Here is a 16,199-nt window from a genome sequence, read left to right on the forward strand (position 1 = left end):
TTTTTATGTTCTCTATCTCTATTTTCTTTTCTTATCTCCCTCTTCACAGTAGTAGAAGAGTTGAATTTGGTGGTGAGGTGAAGATTATTTCTTATGTTTTTTTTTTTTTAAGAGAAACACAACAAGAAGGACGATTCTTTCTTGCAAATCGTGACCAAGAAGGACGATTCCTTCTTGCAAACTCAAGTTAGGCTTCACAGATTTTTAATTTTGTTTCGCTGTTGTGTTTTTTGTGTGTGGGTATTTTGTATGATTGTATATGTTTGGAGCTTTTTTTATTTTTAATAAAAGTCTTGTTATTAGTTGTTGAGTATATTTGAATTTGTTTTATTAATTGGGTATTAGACTATTAGACATAATGAATGTGAACCATGTTTTATTTTGTTTCTCTGTTTTGATGTGTTTTGTATCTTTGTATGATTTTATCTATATTTGGTTTTTTATTTTTAATAAAAGTCTTGTTTCTCTGTCTTGAAATATTGAGAATTAATTCTTATTTTAATTGCCGTGTCCTAGCCGTGTCCGTGTCCTACTTTTTTGAGATTTTCCGTATCACCGTGTCACCGTGTCGCGTTCCCGTGTCCCCGTATCCGTGTCCATGCAACATAGGTTGGTACTTCCCCCCATGTTGGTCGAATTGGTTTGCCAAACAACTTTCCTCGTTACTACTAAGGATCGTTGGCTCTCTAGCTTGATGACCATGCCAGGTTTGTCAAAACAGGGCAGTGATTGGACAATGTCACTGGTTTCTGTGGGAATGAATCATTCTTAATCCCCACCATGGCCACCATGGTGGGAGAAAAATATTGTACTAGGCTTTGGAATTGACTGTAGTTTATTTTTCTCTGTTTTGGTTTTGCTGATGTAGGTGCTTTGCATCTTTCTCGTTTGCACTTCGAATGAATTTCAAGAATGATTACGACCCAAAAAAACATCTACAATGCCAGCAAGATATTTCCCAGATAAAAAGAAGATACCTTTTTCCAACTCAGTTTTTATATAAATAATTTAATGTCTACAATACCCGACCAGAATCCGTAATTTGTCCCAGTCGATTAAAAAACACAAGTGGCCAAATCGCAATAGGAATTTAAATATTGTCCTCTCCTTGTCCTTACTGATAGAAATACAATACACAAATTAAATCAAATAATTGATACAGAATACTAGAAATCAAATAATTGATGGACCACAGCACTACTTATTATTTTGTACATTATTGCTTGTGCTGTGTGTCGGCACTCGGCATGGCCACCACGACATTGTAATTGTCATACGACTTAACCCTTTTTTTAATTATATTTTTTTTTCTTTCGATAAAAGCTTTTCATTTGTGCGTTCAACATGGTGTTCTAATGTTATAGATTTTCACATTATTCCAATTTTTTAATAAAAATATAGAAGCACGATACTTCATATGTAAAGATAAATATTCTTAATCACTCGAGTTATAAATCTCTTGCATATTCTATTTTCAAGTTGAAGCAATAACTTTTTCTATGTATATTCTATAAGAAGTTTTATTTTATTGATTTAGAATTTAGTTGACGTAGCGTAACTGTGGATTGGCATATCCAGCAAAGTTTCATATTCCATGACGTGAATTTTGTACTTTTGGAATTGTTGTCAAATAAAGGAAGAATCATTTCATAAGTTTCCTCTAATTTTATTTTTTCCGTTGTAGGGTTGATAATTAATGTCGATAATTCCAAATTAATTTTGTCCGTAGTTGGCTTAGCATTACAAGTAAGATTTTAAAAAAGAAACCCAAAACCTAAAACCCATTTCAAAATTCAAAATTTGTTTTTTTGTAAAAAGAGAAAATTCATCTTTCATCTTATGAAATGTGTGTGGGAAATTACAAAATTTTGGAACCAACAAGTGTCAAGGAGCGAGATTGAAATTTCATAAACCCTAGGGATACGTGCAGCCTCCTCCTGCCGCCACCCACCAGGCGCCATTGATGATCTTCCCTCCATTTCTATCCACAATTTAAATCTGAGTCTTTCCCTCTCTTTATACTCTGTCACTGGCTCATCGCATTTAATTCCTATGAAGCTCTGATGGAGAAGAAAGACGATCGCTTCTTTAAAACCCTCATTCTCTCCCCTTTCCGTTACACCAAGACCCGCCACATCCGCATCGCCGATATTCTCGTTGATGAAGAAGAGGGATCCGAAACCGACGGCTACGATTGCGTCGGAGACTTCAATATGGATGGCATCGGAGACCTCCCGAAGGACGACAGATTGATGGCTCTACAGTGCTCCACCCCGCGCCGTATCATTTCCCGATGGCTGTCGTCTCTGAGACGATCCAAGAGAAGGCGAAGCGACGTCGTACGGAGCCAGAAGATATTCAAAGAGGTCGCGAGAAGGGAAACCGGTGACGAGTCAACGCACGCCACCTGTTCGACGCATGGATTGAAGCAGTCAGGTTAAAACAAAATTGAAATTCTCTAAATTATTGTTATTAATTTATTTTTACGTTTTGGTTTATATTAATTACAAAGTTGATCCTCTCCTTCTGATGAATCCAGGACAGTTTGTAGAAGATAACGGCTCATTCAATTTGGGCGTTGCGTGCGGTTTGATATATCTGATTGTCACCAGTAAAAATGAGCTTACAAAGATGGTGGAGCTGCGGACACAAATGGAGCTGCTTCTTCAAAACGCAAAAGAGGGATTGCAAAGCAAGAACGCGCCTTTTGACGCCAAACCGTTGGAGTTGAATGAGATGAATATTGCTTCTTCCACCACTGATTTCCATCAAGCTTCGAGCTCGAGCTCCGATAGCCAGTTTTCGCTTCAATCTGGTGTTGTCCGTGACGTGTGCTCGGAATATATTAGAAATGAAGAAGGAGAAGGAGAGAGAGATGAATGCGTGGCAGGAATGGATCAACTTGAGGCGGAGCTTGAAGCCGAGTTGGAACGGTTGCAGCTCCAATTGGATTTGGAAAATGATTCATCCAATTCTGAATACCCTCAGCAGAGGCTAAAGGTAAACACTTTTAGTTTTCAGACTGATTTAGTTCAATTATACTAATGGTTTTGATTAATTAATCTTCTGAAATTAATGTTTGAATGTTATAAATGGCAGGCTTCTAGAGACTGTGCTATTGTAATTGACTGTGATGAAGCAGAACCGCCATATTATGCTGAAATGCCCTGTGACTATGGAGTACCTGCACTTGAACTTGAGAGGAGGTTGCATCAAGTGTTGGAAGCGAGACAGGAAGAACGGATAAAAGAACTTGAAGTTGCTTTAGAGTACGCGAAGCGCAAGCTTCACGAGAAAGAAATAGAGGTTTCATGGTGGAAAGAAACTGCAACTGCAGCACGTGTATCACACCATGTTCCAGATCCTTCAGCGTCGATCGCTTCCCAGCACGATCCCGAAAGTACTTTTCACTCGTTTAGGTGAGCACCAAACTGTACAGTGGCTTTTGAGTTTTGAGAGTGATGATTTCTCCAAGTTACCACTCAATATGCATGCTTGTATTATAGGCTATACAAAACTACCAACTGGGTTCAGATTTTCTTTTATTGTGAAGTGTTATATAGGTTGGTTTTACTTTTACATGTTGTGTGCATCTTTATTCTCAACTATTTGATTTGGAAAATTGTATAATGGGTCACATTGTTTTGGGAGATTGACATTGTTGAACTGTTTAGTCAGAGAACTTTTTTTTTAAGTATGGATGATTTGCAGGTTGTGTAGATAAAAAATATTGTTGGATTAAAGCAAGCATATGATTATGGGTTTGATTTGGACCGCCGAAAGCAACCTTGCTTTCTTGTTCCCTTTTGAGAGTTGTAACTATCCTAGTCTTTCAATTTTTTTAAGTGTATGATTCCTAATCTTTTTGTACTTTTTTTTTTTTATGATTGAACTTTTCTGTTTTGATTCAGATTCAGAATGCATTATGATAATTCTGTCATTATAAATTAAATTTTTTTTAGAAACCGGTGTGATTGTTCTCTTCAGCCATCCAAATCCTCTAATTAGAAGACTAATTAAGGGCTTAGATTTGATCAGTTGCACAAAGCCCAACTTTGGGTAACTGCGCGGCATGAAATTGTGATAATAAGAAGGGACTGATGGGCCTAACTGGAGTTGGGCTTCATAAATGTAACTTACGTTTATGCAAAGTTGGGTTGCAAAAGAAAGCATACCGGTTAATCCATTCCTTGCGAATAGAGCAGACTTTGTTGGGAGAGGTCCCCGCTTTGCGCTCGACAGTACCTCGAGGGTTAGTCCCCGCAATTGCGCGGGGATACCTTGGTTTTCAACAAAAAAAAAAAAACAAACAGCAGCCACGAGGTGTAAGGATATCAGGACCGTTAAAAGTGGATATGATGTCGAACATCAGCAATCCGAGGGGTGATTCCTTCTATTTAACTATATTTTCTTTAATTGTTGTTTAGTAAAATAACCATGATCTAGATATCTCTATTGATATGAATTTGATTTATTGTTATTTTAAATATATATCTCCTGGGTTCTATAAATTTTTGTCTTCTTTAACCCCTGAAGCTTGAAGCTTTGTTGAATGGTGGAATTGGGTACTGTCTGTGATTTCCTGCCATCTGCTTCTAATTGTTTTGTTGAAACAGGTAGTTGAGGTTTCAACTTCCAAAACCGGTAAGCATGGACATGCTGCCAAGTGTCACTTTGTGGGCATTGATATCTTCATTTCCAAGAAACTTGAGGTGAACGATAACCCGGGACACCGGATAAACCAATTTTACTCTGTTCCCATATTAATTTTTTTTTACCTTATTATCTGTATATAATGTCAGTAAAATTTTGATCAGTTATTGGAATTGTTTTTGTCATGCATCTCAAGGACCTCGTTGTGACAGTTACGGCATCCACGGGAGAAGAACAGATTTGTGCTCTCAAGGACATTGGCCCGAATAATTAAGTTTCGGTTTCATGCCTCTTCTCTACTTGCTCTACATTAGTAACATCTGCCCTCCATTTTAGCAGTAGCTGCAGCCTGCAGGTCATGTAATTGGAAGTCGAGGACATCATGATGTTGGGCTTTTGACACAATTAGAGTACGTCTAATGTTGTGTTTGTTTATTTATAACTAATTGATTTATTATTTTGTTTTGTTTTGGGTTTTGGGGTTGATGATAGGGGCGGTGGGAATCTGGGACTTGGTGGTCATGCATCCTAATTTTGTATTGAGAGGCGAGCTAAAATACTTTTCCGTTATATTACTCCATTCTTTCTTTCTCCTCTTTTGATAAGTGACATGAGAAGAGATACAGAATTAGGTGGGAGTATGAAAGGTTTCTCCCATTTCTTCGTGGTTTTCATTTTTAGGCACACCCTCAAAATGGGTAGAGACACCAAACGTTATACACCAATTGTAATTGATGCCTTATACAAAGTGAAATGTTCTTTGTTTCACATCTCAGATCTTAGTTTCACATTGCAGAATCTTAGGTGCTGGAAGTAAATGGATATAAAATGAGACTTAGCATAAACAAACAAACGTGTTTATTACACCCCTTCTGTACTATTTGATATTTAAAAATGCTTGAGATTTTGCTCCACCAGAATAAAATAAAAATGAGATTTTTCTTTGGGTCTCTGTAATATTTTGTTTATTTATGGAGGAACAGTAACGGAGGATTTTCCTCTAGAAGGTTCTCCTCTTCATTTTTTACTCAAGACTTTTCGTTGACACTACTTTTGCTACGAATTCCTCATTAGTCATTCAAGCACATGGCCCATGTCTAACGGTCTATCACATTTCCGGCGGTTAAAATTAGGTGAACCGCGTGATCTGAGGGTGGGTCCCGTTTACCGTCTGCTGCGAAAGGCCGCCATACAATCACATCACGACACGTTATACTAGATTCGCACGCTGAGCTTACAGAAGGAAGCAGTAGACCCGCGTTACCGTGTGAGCACCGAGCGGGCCCACCCTCCCTCGTTTTTTTCTGTTTTTCTGGCCGTTAAAAAGCCCACCACAATCAGCTCCCTTTCACCAATCAAGCAATAAGCAAAGTTTCCAATTTCTGAAAGGTTCATTTTTTTCGCTTTCTTTCTGGTATTTCTCACTTTCAGTTTGGTTGACGAGAAAATCCCTGAGAAAATACAAAAGGGTACAACTTTATACATCACATCCCAATCCCAATCCCAATCCCAAGTTGCTTTGCTTTTACTGGACAATTCTTTCAATTCATTAAAATGGCAGCTGAAGCAAACTCCAACAGTGATAATTTGACGCTTGACAAAGTGAGAGAGGCATTGATCAGACAAGAAGACACCATTGTTTTCAGGCTGATACAGAGAGCCAACTTCCCCGTCAATTCTCCCACCTACGATGAAAAGTTTGCATCTTTTTCTGGTTCTCTGCTCCAATTCGTGGTTAAGGAAACAGAAGCCCTTCAATCCAAGGTAAATTACTGTTTCATTACAAATGGACAATCAATCATCTCTCTCTCCTCTCTCCCTCGGTTTCTTCATTTTCATCTGGAATGTTTGTCTGTTTCCTGTTTTGTCATTTGGAAAAATCCAAGATGGGATTGATTGTCTTTGTGATTAACAATGTCTCTTAATCGACCTGTTTTATATGTTGCACTTGCAGGTTGGTAGGTATGAAAACCCTGAAGAACAACCCTTTTTCCCAGAAAACTTACCACCTTCATTGGTGCCGCCTCAGGCCAATCCACCAGTAATTAATTCTATATACCCACAAAAGTTTAAGTTTTTCCTTTTAGATATTTTACTGGAAAATTGAAACTTTAATTTTTTTTCCTTATAGGTATTGCATCCTGCTGCAGCTTCCATTAACATAAACGAGAAGATATGGGATTTTTATTTCAACCAATTGCTTCCACTTTTTGCTGTCCCTGGTGATGATGGAAACTATGCATCAACTGCCTCTAGTGATCTTGACTGTTTACAGGTAAAGGTTAACCTTAATCATTTTTTTGTGTAAGACTATAATGTTAGTGGGGTAGTAGGTAGAGAGTTTATGCTATTAATATTTAATTTGTAAAGTGATGTTCATATGTTAATCATATATTTTAATTCTATTAAGGTTTGTTTAGGAATGCATCTAGGAGACCAGGTGGAAGTAACAATAAGTGTTTCAAATTTTCAATTCAGATAAAGATCAAGTGATGCCATGAACAATGGCCTAAACTAATAATAATCATACTTGTCTGTACACTGATTGTCTTCCACCTGCAGGCCATCTCTAGAAGGATTCATTATGGATACTATGTAGCTGAGGTTAAATTCAAGGATGCCCCTCAAGACTACGAGCCTGCGATTCGCGCTCAGGTACTTGCATCATAGAGTAATTATTAAACCTTATAGCAAAAGGGGTTAGTTGGTTTGTTGATTATAATTTAACAAGTAGGGTATTGATCATCTTTTTATACAATATCATTTTCCCAAAGTTTGTAATTCCATTAGAATGGAGTTTGTTTGAACAGAAAGTTAAATGTAATTAGGCTGATGCAGCAGTACTGTACTGGGTTGTTGATCTTTTCAGGACAGAGAGGGTCTTATGAAATTGTTGACTTTTGAGGCTGTAGAAGAGATGGTGAAGAAGAGAGTTGAGAAGAAGGCAGCGGTTTTCGGACAGGACGTGTGCCTGGTTGATAATGGAAATGGGAAATGCAAGGTTGATCCGTCTGTGGTTTCTCGGCTCTATGGAGAATGGATAATGCCCCTCACCAAGCTTGTTCAAGTGGAGTACCTACTTCGCCGCCTAGACTAGATTCAAGTCTTCCTAAATTTTTTGTATTCCCAATTCATGTGATGATTTGAAGGTTCAGATTTGAACTGTCTATTATTTAGAAGATCATTCAGCCTTGTTCTTGATGGCATGACCAGATAATAATACCAAGTTCTTGATGTTCTTGTATGTTTGGAGAGACCTATTTACAACTTACTGAATTCCAGTGGGAATCTCAATCGACCTGCAGATAACAATATCACATCAATTAATAAAAAAAGACTATGACAATTCATGCCTACACAAAATTAGGACTGAGTTATGCTAGAATAAGTGGAGTGGCCTACATACACGTGATGACTGAGTACGTATCAACGATTCACAATCACCCACACGTGTGTAGGGTAGGGACTGATGTTAGCATTGCTCTTCAAATAAATATGGGTTTGTCTAGGCATTCACTAGGGTACGCAACCAGAGGTACATGATGCTACTAGGATTAGTGATGAAGCCACTTTCTTTTATAAACAAGGAGAGATTATTGTTGTGATGACTTTTTCTTCTTTACTACAACTAGTAATTTTCAAACCTTAATGTATAGTTTAAGTGCTAAACCCAATTTTTTATTTTTTATTTTTTTTCTGTTAGACAAGTGCTAACCCTTTTACATACACCTAATCCCCATACATTCCCATCACTTAATTTTCCAAACACAAAAAAGGGAAAAGGTTCATTCTAAATCTGTCCAAAGGGACTCCCTGAACCGAACCGTTTTAATATAAGTATTTTCTTAATACGAAAATTATTTATGAGGTCAGCTATAGCCTATCTATCAGACCATGGTCAACGACCCAACAATTGGGTCGGGTCAAGGTGGCTCATTTTGTATGGGCTGTTTTTATAAGCCCAAAATAGGGATGAAGTTGGTTCCTTAATTGCTCACATCCGAGAAACGTTACAATCCAAGAAGAGGTCTTCTACTTCTCATACAAAGGACAACACAACAGAGGGAGAGAGAGAGAGAGCGGAGACCCATTTTCTTGCTCAACGCAGTGAGAGTGAGTGAGAGAGCGAAGAAAATCCGAGAATCTCACTTGCATTGTTTGTAAACCCTAATAATCGGAGAGTTCATCGCCAACATTTTTACAGTCAGGGGTTTAGGGTTCTAAACACACTCTGATCAAGCTCACTGTATGTACTTATCTATCTCTCTATTTATGCATTTTCTTCTCTCCATGTGTTTCTGTTAAGAATAAAGTTTCTTAATGATAAATTTTGATCTTTCCTTTTTAATTTTAAAATAAAATAAAATTCTGGAGGTATTCTCTTTCTTAATGTGTTTGTTTGTTTAGCTTGGGGTTTTAGCATGGATGAGATTTTTTTTAAAAAATTTCTGACTTGTCTCTGAAATAGGTGCTTGGTAAAGTTGTTAAACAAAGTATTACTTTCCCTTCACCAGTGTCGTGGAAAAGGGAAAGAGTAGTGCAAAGCAAACCGAAAATCCCTAATAATGTTCTTGTTTTTCTTCATAATGTACTTTGTTTAACATAAACAAATTTTATAAGATAGGAGGAGGCCGTCATTTGCTTTGCATGGATAAGTTGCCGCAGATGGGTTTATGGGTTTTATGGGAATATGTAATATTCCAGAATGAATGAGAGTTGAGTTTGAATACTGAAGCACTTAAATAAGGTGTAAATGAATATGCACGTTTAACATTGTTGGTGGTGTTTTTCCAACTTCAAGTGGGAAATGCCACTAAGTAACATAATGACTCGTATGGAAAGTACGACATGTATAAGATGCACTGTTATACATATTTCTTTTTCTTTTTTTTGGAAATAAATTTGGTAACCGGTAAGTACATAATTAATATATGCAGAACTGGAATATACTATTCAATGTTTTTGAACAACGAAATTGGATAGTAGAAGAAGATAGCTCATATCTAACATGTATGTGTTAAGGTTCACATTTTGAGTTTTAGAAGTTAGGTTTTGTATGCGGTCTTCAAAAAGTTGCTTTTCCTTCCTTTTCTATGTTGTTTTTGCTGTATTCTTATTGAAATAAGTGCTATTGTTGTTTGGGTTCAAGAGATTTGAACTTCATTCTTATTTTCTTTTCCAATTGGTTTCATAACTGGATTGCTAATTTGATATTATATATGTTGTTCAGCTTCTTTTCCTTCACTCTCCTAAAAGTCTTGAATCCAATGGGGGCGTCATCGGATGCCAAGGGAGATATTGGTATGAGCAGCAAGGGAGAAAGCTTTTCAGATATAGCTGACATGGATATTGATGATAATGGATATGATGATGATTACGATTATTCGATTAGCATACATGACCTAGGGCAAGGGTTTCTGAAGAATTTTTGTAAGGAAGCTGCAATAGCTTTCTTCAACGAATATGGCCTCATTAGTCATCAAATCAACTCATACAATGACTTCATCAATAATGGTATACAAAGGGTCTTTGATTCTTTTGGTGAGATTATAGTTGAGCCTGGGTATGATCCATCAAAGAAGGGAGAGAGTGAGTGGCGATATGCTTCTGTGAAGTTTGGCAAGGTTACCCTTGGTATGCCAAGCTTTTGGGGTGGTTCAGATGATGAAAAGGAGTATAAAATGTTACCTAGGCATGCTCGGCTTCAAAACATGTCATATGCATCCAAGATGAAAGTGAACATTACTGTTGAGGTAAATGAATTTGATAACTTTTTCAGTAAAATGCATGAAATTTTACTTGACCTTATCTGGAATCTGGTTAGGTTGTTAGTGTTAAATTAGTGCAGTTTCTATGTTGACAGCCAAGTTTGAAATAATGATCTGAAAATATTTCTTTTTATTTCCCAACTTCATAACATCTACTAATGTATGGTTATTTGTAATCTGCCAGGTATATACTCAAAAGCTTGTGAGTAGTGATAAGTTTAAGACTGGAAAAGCACAGTATCTTGATAAGCAAATTCTGAGTACAGACACCAGAGACATTATAATTGGTAGTGTCCCTGTGATGGTGAAGTCTGACTTGTGTTGGATGAAGGACTTCGAGAAAGGAGACTGTGATTTTGACCATGGAGGCTATTTCATAATCAAGGGTGCGGAGAAGGTGAGCCCAAAACTTACTTTAAGATAATTCATTATTTATGATGGGAAATGTAAGTTTCAGATGATTTGTTTAAAATGTCAGTTTATTACTTTTCTAGTTTTCTGTTTGTTCTTTGTTATTTGGTGCCTTTAAACTGTTCAAGTGGACTCTGCTATGCAATGTATTATATCTAGTTAAACACAGTTATAGTGACATCTGTGCGATGTATAATGCAGACATTTATTGCACAAGAACAGAGCTGTCTGAAGAGACTTCTTATCACAAATAATCAGGGATTGACAGTAGCATACAGGTCAGAGGTTAAGAGGCATAGGCTAATAATTAGGCTAGTCGGGATTTCCAAATTAGAAAACATTGAAGGAGTAGAGAAAGTCCTTACTGTTTATTTCATGTCGACGGAAATCCCTGTGTGGATATGGTTTTTTGCCCTTGGTGTTTCATCAGACAGAGAGGTGATGAATCTGATTGATTATGATAGTGAAGATGCCAGCATCTCGAACATACTCTTTGCCTCTATTCGCGATGCGGATAAATTAAATGATAAAGGAGATGGGGGGTTCCGTAGGGGGAAGAATGCCATCAAATATGTGGATGAGGTGATAAGGAAAACCGCATTTCCTCCTGGGGAAAGTATGGAAGAATGCATTAGCCTGTATCTGTTCCCCAATCTGAAAGGCCTAAAGCAAAAGGCTCGCTTTCTTGGGTATATGGTAAAGTCTCTATTACAGGCCTATGCTGGCCGCAGGAAATGTGACAATAGGGATGACTTTAGGAACAAGAGGTTGGACTTGGCTGGTGAGCTTCTAGAGCGAGAACTCAAGGCACATATTGGACATGCACGGAGGCGCATGGCAAAGGCCTTGCAGAGAGACCTTTATGGTGATCGTGCTGTGCGGCCGATTGAGCACTATCTAGATGCTTCTATAGTGACTAATGGTATTTCCAGAGCATTCTCAACCGGAGCGTGGTGTCATCCCTTCAAGAGGATGGAGAGGATGTCTGGTGTAGTTGCAACAGTTGGGCGAGCAAATCCACTGCAGACAATGGTGGATATGAGGAAGACAAGGCAGCAGGTTCAATATACAGGGAAGGTTGGAGATGCCAGATACCCGTGAGTAACTTTCAACTTATTTCAACTGGTTTTACTATTTTGTTTTTGTTCTGGAGATATTTTGGAAAATTGTAATTGTGGCTAATAGAACCTTGTGGATGCAGGCATCCTTCTCACTGGGGTAAGGTTTGCTTTCTCTCAACCCCGGATGGTGAGAATTGTGGACTTGTAAAAAATTTGGCTACCACTGGACTAGTTAGTACAAATGTACTGGAATCTCTGATACCCCAATTATTAACATGTGGCATGGAGAAATTGGTGGATGATACTTTTACATCACTGCGTGGGAAGGATAAAGTTTTTCTGAACGGGGACTGGGTTGGAGTTTGTGAAGATTCCCTCTCATTTGTTTTGGAACTAAGGAGGATGCGTCGCAGGAAAAAGTTGCCACATCAGGTTTTCTCTTGTTCAATCCCATTGATAAGTTTCAAATTTCAAATTGCTTTGGTTTTGCTATAATGCCCATAAGTTCTTTGTGCTTCAGTTTAGGCAGGCAAATTGAATTACGATGTATAAAGATGACTTTCCGTGGATAGTCTTATACCACAGCATTAGGAGCATTGTTTATGAAACTATTTCGTATTTTAGTATAACCTATTTCTGTTACTTCATCTCTTCAATTACTAGGGTATACATCATGAATTATATGATTTGATTCCCAAGAAGCTAGCCAGTGCTGGATGCATCGTGAATTATAATTCCTGTTAAAAGAAACTTCCGTCTTTTAACTAGGGATTATAAATTTGCTGTTTATTCACTTATCAGTAGTTAGAGTAAATTTATTTACCTGCCATTTATACCATGATTTATCTTTAGTAGTTAGCAGGTAGCGTTTATTTATGATGGATATCTCAGTTTTTAGAGTAAATTTATTCACCTGCAATTCATACAGTGATTTTTCTTTACTAGTAAGCAAGTAGCATGTATATATGATGGATAATTCAGTTATTATGACCAATTTAGTTCATCTGCTATTTATACAATGATTTTCTTTTTGAATAAGCAATTAGCATGCATTTATGATAGATACCTCAGTTATTAGAATAGAGTATCTAATACTGGTAACAATTTTGTCTCAGGTGGAAATCAAGAGAGATGTACACCAAGGAGAAGTACGCATATTTTCTGATGCTGGAAGGATCCTACGCCCTCTCTTGGTAGTTGAGAATTTGAATAAGGTTAAACCATCCAAGGGGGGGAAAAGTTCCTTCCAATATTTTCTTGACAATGGAATAATCGAGCTCATTGGAGCGGAAGAAGAAGAAGATTGCTCTACTGCGTGGGGTATTAAGTATCTTTTTATGGAAGACAAGGGAAAATCAGCCGCGAAGTTCACACACTGTGAACTTGACATGTCATTTTTATTAGGTTTAAGCTGTGGCATTATCCCATATGCAAATCACGACCACGCACGGAGGGTCCTATACCAAGCCCAGAAGCACTCTCAACAAGCAATTGGTTTTTCTACCACCAATCCTAACCTCAGAGTGGATACTCTGTCTCACCAACTGCACTACCCCCAGAGGCCACTCTTCCAGACAATGACATCTGATTGTCTTGGGAAACCAGGACTCCATAACAGAATTGTTCCAAAGCCTGAATACTATAATGGCCAGAATGCTATCGTGGCAGTCAATGTCCACTTAGGATTTAACCAAGAGGATAGCATAGTAATGAACCGGGCATCATTGGAACGTGGTATGTTCCGATCTGAACACATAAGAAGTTACAAGGCTGAGGTTGACAACAAGGAGTCTCTGGACAAAAGGCGGAAGCCTGATGATTGTGTCAATTTTGGAAAGATGCAAAGTAAATTTGGACGTGTTGACAGCCTTGATGATGATGGTTTTCCATATGTTGGTGCAAATTTGCAGAGTGGTGATATTATAATTGGGAGGTGCAGTGAATCAGGAGCTGATCATAGCATCAAACTGAAGCACACTGAAAGGGGAATGGTTCAGAAAGTTCTACTTTCTTCTAATGATGATGGAAAGAATTTTGCTGTTGTATCTCTAAGACAGGTATGTATGTCAGAACTTAATTTAATGAAAGCACAGACATCTATTTGGATGCTTGCACATGCACAAATGTAGATGCATGTCCAACTACATACTTTGGTTCACACTAAGATGGTTTGCGAGAATATGTAGGATCTGTATACAATGGAAGATGGCAGCATGTGCCTGTAATCTGCTGCAAGTAAATCTGCCATTGAAATAATAGTTCTAAGGGCCTGCCTATTGCTTTTACTAAGTTCACTTAAAAAAAACTAAATTCCATTCACTAATTCCCTGTGTAATTAATTGAATAGGTTCGTTCTCCATGCCTTGGAGACAAGTTCTCAAGCATGCATGGACAAAAAGGTGTCCTGGGGTTTCTGGAGTCCCAAGAGAACTTCCCTTTCACAATACAGGGGGTGGTTCCAGATATTGTAATTAATCCACATGCATTTCCTTCACGACAAACTCCTGGTCAACTCCTAGAGGCTGCTTTGGGGAAGGGAATTGCCTGTGGTGGTTCAAAGAGATATGCAACGCCTTTCTCTACTCTCTCTGTTGATGACATCACAGACCAACTGCATAGGTAACTCTGTCATTCTAATTCATGACTTGTATACTTCAACTGCACCTTAAAATAGTCCACTTTAATTTCACATTTCACACTTTTATGGGGGCCTGAACTATTGTTGAACACTGACATTCGTCCAACTTCACCCTGACATCCTTTTACTTCTCAGACTCTCAGCCATGGCTGTTTCTTTTGAAATGTCTCTCTATGGACATGCAATGGGTTAATATGTGGCTTTCCTCAATTTTAATGATGAAAAGTGTTATTGTAAAATTAACAACCATATGAAAATTCTGACTATGTGACTGTAATGCTCCTGAGGTGCATTAAAGGCGAGTAAGTTACTTGGAGTTAAATTTTGTTGAGTTGAGTTGAGTTGAGTTGCATACCCGGTTCTGTGGTTAGACATTTGCTTGTTGTGTCTATAGAAAATAGTGCCGAGTCTACATGCATGGTTTGTCCGAATTTTTATATTGTATGTTTGTTGCTATACAAAAGAAGTTTTCTCCACTGTGTTGTCTTGAGTATATGCCATGAGACCTTGCATAACTTCACTGCCTACAACTGATTGTGGTGTATTTGCTTTTATGTTGCTAAGTACAATAATGTTGGCCGGCCATTTTCAGTTATCGGTTGCTTTTCAAGTTAAATGTAGTTGGTTGGTAAATTGCATGAAAAAATTCAAGCAGAATTTACATGTCGGAATTGTTCTCATGTTTAAGAAAATTTGTTTTTGATTTTCCCCCTTGAATGGAATAACGTTATTTATGTATTTTTAATATCTATGTCAGCGCTGGATTTTCAAGATGGGGAAATGAGAGAGTATACAATGGTGCAACTGGTGCAATGGTTCGTTCCCTGATATTTATGGGCCCAACATTTTACCAGCGCTTGATTCACATGTCTGAAGATAAAGTAAAGTTTCGGAACACTGGGCCAGTCCATCCTTTGACCCGACAGCCAGTGGCAGATCGGAAGCGATTTGGTGGGATCAAGTTTGGTGAGATGGAACGTGACTGCCTTATAGCCCATGGAGCTTCAGCAAATTTACATGAACGCCTCTTCACTCTCAGTGACTCCTCCCAAATGCATGTTTGCCAGAAATGCAAAAATGTGGCTTATGTGATCCTACGAACAGTCCCTGGTGGCCGTAAGATCAGGGGTCCTCATTGCCGGATTTGTGACTCTGCTGATGACCTTGTTCGGGTTAATGTACCATATGGAGCAAAGCTATTGTGCCAGGAGCTTTTTAGCATGGGCATAAGCTTAAAGTTCGAGACCCGGTTTTGTTGAGTGAATGAATAGTTGTGGAGTGAACACCTGCTTTTAGACTGATGAATATTTCAGCTAGTACACGATGTGTTTGTATATTTTGGTTCCAGATGTTATCAGGACACCAAGTTGTATATTTAAAGAATCTCTTCAAAAACAATTCTCTCTTTAAAGAATCAGTATTCGAAATGCGACCCCTCTAAACACTAAGGAAAACAGAAACGACCTTTTCTTTTAGAGGTAGGTGTGGTCTACTTTTGGCTTCTGCCCTAGTTTTCTCTTATATCTTTACATAATTTGACCCATGACATGTACTTGTTCATTACAAAATTTTGTATGTTTTACTTAATGAAATTGTAGGATTGAATGTGATAAATATATGACTCCTCTGGATCTGGATGTGATCCAAACCATTCTTAAGATAAGTTGA

General features: G+C 38.0%; 3 protein-coding genes across 6 annotated transcripts; all 3 read left to right on the forward strand.

Moving 5' to 3' along the window:
* Nucleotides 1–1,713: 1,713 nt before the first annotated feature.
* Nucleotides 1,714–5,765, forward strand: LOC110762604 (WRKY family transcription factor). Of its 3 annotated transcripts, XR_015836645.1 has the most exons (5): nucleotides 1,714–2,436; nucleotides 2,540–3,000; nucleotides 3,100–3,419; nucleotides 4,617–4,712; nucleotides 4,850–5,764. XR_015836645.1 is itself a non-coding variant. In XM_088255159.1 (4 exons), exons 1-4 carry the CDS (start codon nucleotides 2,064–2,066, stop codon nucleotides 4,618–4,620), a joined length of 1,158 nt encoding a protein of 385 aa, XP_088111285.1. In that variant the 5' UTR covers nucleotides 1,714–2,063; the 3' UTR covers nucleotides 4,621–5,765. The 3 variants fall into 3 exon arrangements, 2 of the variants coding, with proteins under 2 accessions (XP_088111285.1, XP_088111282.1); XM_088255159.1 differs by having other exon boundaries at nucleotides 4,617–5,765; XM_088255156.1 differs by lacking the exons at nucleotides 4,617–4,712; nucleotides 4,850–5,764 and having other exon boundaries at nucleotides 1,715–2,436; nucleotides 3,100–3,773.
* A 225-nt stretch (nucleotides 5,766–5,990) lies between these two features.
* Nucleotides 5,991–7,897, forward strand: CM2 (chorismate mutase 2). 2 transcript variants are annotated; one of them, XM_021965254.2, is made up of 5 exons: nucleotides 5,994–6,417; nucleotides 6,608–6,694; nucleotides 6,785–6,928; nucleotides 7,216–7,308; nucleotides 7,523–7,897. In XM_021965254.2, the coding sequence occupies exons 1-5, from the start codon at nucleotides 6,208–6,210 to the stop codon at nucleotides 7,748–7,750; spliced, it is 762 nt and encodes a 253-aa protein (XP_021820946.1). In that variant the 5' UTR covers nucleotides 5,994–6,207; the 3' UTR covers nucleotides 7,751–7,897. The 2 variants fall into 2 exon arrangements, with proteins under 2 accessions (XP_088111292.1, XP_021820946.1); XM_088255166.1 differs by lacking the exon at nucleotides 6,608–6,694 and having other exon boundaries at nucleotides 5,991–6,417.
* A 742-nt stretch (nucleotides 7,898–8,639) lies between these two features.
* On the forward strand, nucleotides 8,640–15,958 carry LOC110762657 (DNA-directed RNA polymerases IV and V subunit 2). Its single transcript, XM_021965320.2, has 8 exons — nucleotides 8,640–8,899; nucleotides 9,884–10,406; nucleotides 10,606–10,818; nucleotides 11,034–11,929; nucleotides 12,034–12,325; nucleotides 13,009–13,950; nucleotides 14,241–14,512; nucleotides 15,289–15,958. Exons 2-8 carry the CDS (start codon nucleotides 9,921–9,923, stop codon nucleotides 15,788–15,790), a joined length of 3,603 nt encoding a protein of 1,200 aa, XP_021821012.1. The 5' UTR covers nucleotides 8,640–8,899; nucleotides 9,884–9,920; the 3' UTR covers nucleotides 15,791–15,958.
* Nucleotides 15,959–16,199: the final 241 nt, after the last annotated feature.

This window comes from Prunus avium, chromosome 1 (assembly GCF_965620075.1).
Source record: "Prunus avium chromosome 1, drPruAviu1.hap1.1, whole genome shotgun sequence".
NCBI classification, from domain to species: domain Eukaryota; kingdom Viridiplantae; phylum Streptophyta; class Magnoliopsida; order Rosales; family Rosaceae; genus Prunus; species Prunus avium.

What these genes read in the sequence shown, in the direction of transcription:
- LOC110762604 (XM_088255159.1), top strand. Translation starts at nt 2,064, where the DNA reads ATGGAGAAGAAAGACGATCGCTTCTTTAAAACCCTCATTCTCTCCCCT. An exon ending in GCATGGATTGAAGCAGTCAG is followed by an intron (nt 2,437 to 2,539) that starts GTTAAAACAAAA and finishes TGATGAATCCAG; the next exon opens with GACAGTTTGTAGAAGATAAC. An exon ending in ACCCTCAGCAGAGGCTAAAG is followed by an intron (nt 3,001 to 3,099) that starts GTAAACACTTTT and finishes TATAAATGGCAG; the next exon opens with GCTTCTAGAGACTGTGCTAT.
- CM2 (XM_021965254.2), top strand. Translation starts at nt 6,208, where the DNA reads ATGGCAGCTGAAGCAAACTCCAACAGTGATAATTTGACGCTTGACAAA. An exon ending in GTGATCTTGACTGTTTACAG is followed by an intron (nt 6,929 to 7,215) that starts GTAAAGGTTAAC and finishes TTCCACCTGCAG; the next exon opens with GCCATCTCTAGAAGGATTCA. An exon ending in AGCCTGCGATTCGCGCTCAG is followed by an intron (nt 7,309 to 7,522) that starts GTACTTGCATCA and finishes TGATCTTTTCAG; the next exon opens with GACAGAGAGGGTCTTATGAA.
- LOC110762657 (XM_021965320.2), top strand. Translation starts at nt 9,921, where the DNA reads ATGGGGGCGTCATCGGATGCCAAGGGAGATATTGGTATGAGCAGCAAG. An exon ending in TAATCAAGGGTGCGGAGAAG is followed by an intron (nt 10,819 to 11,033) that starts GTGAGCCCAAAA and finishes TGTATAATGCAG; the next exon opens with ACATTTATTGCACAAGAACA. An exon ending in CTGTTGTATCTCTAAGACAG is followed by an intron (nt 13,951 to 14,240) that starts GTATGTATGTCA and finishes TTAATTGAATAG; the next exon opens with GTTCGTTCTCCATGCCTTGG.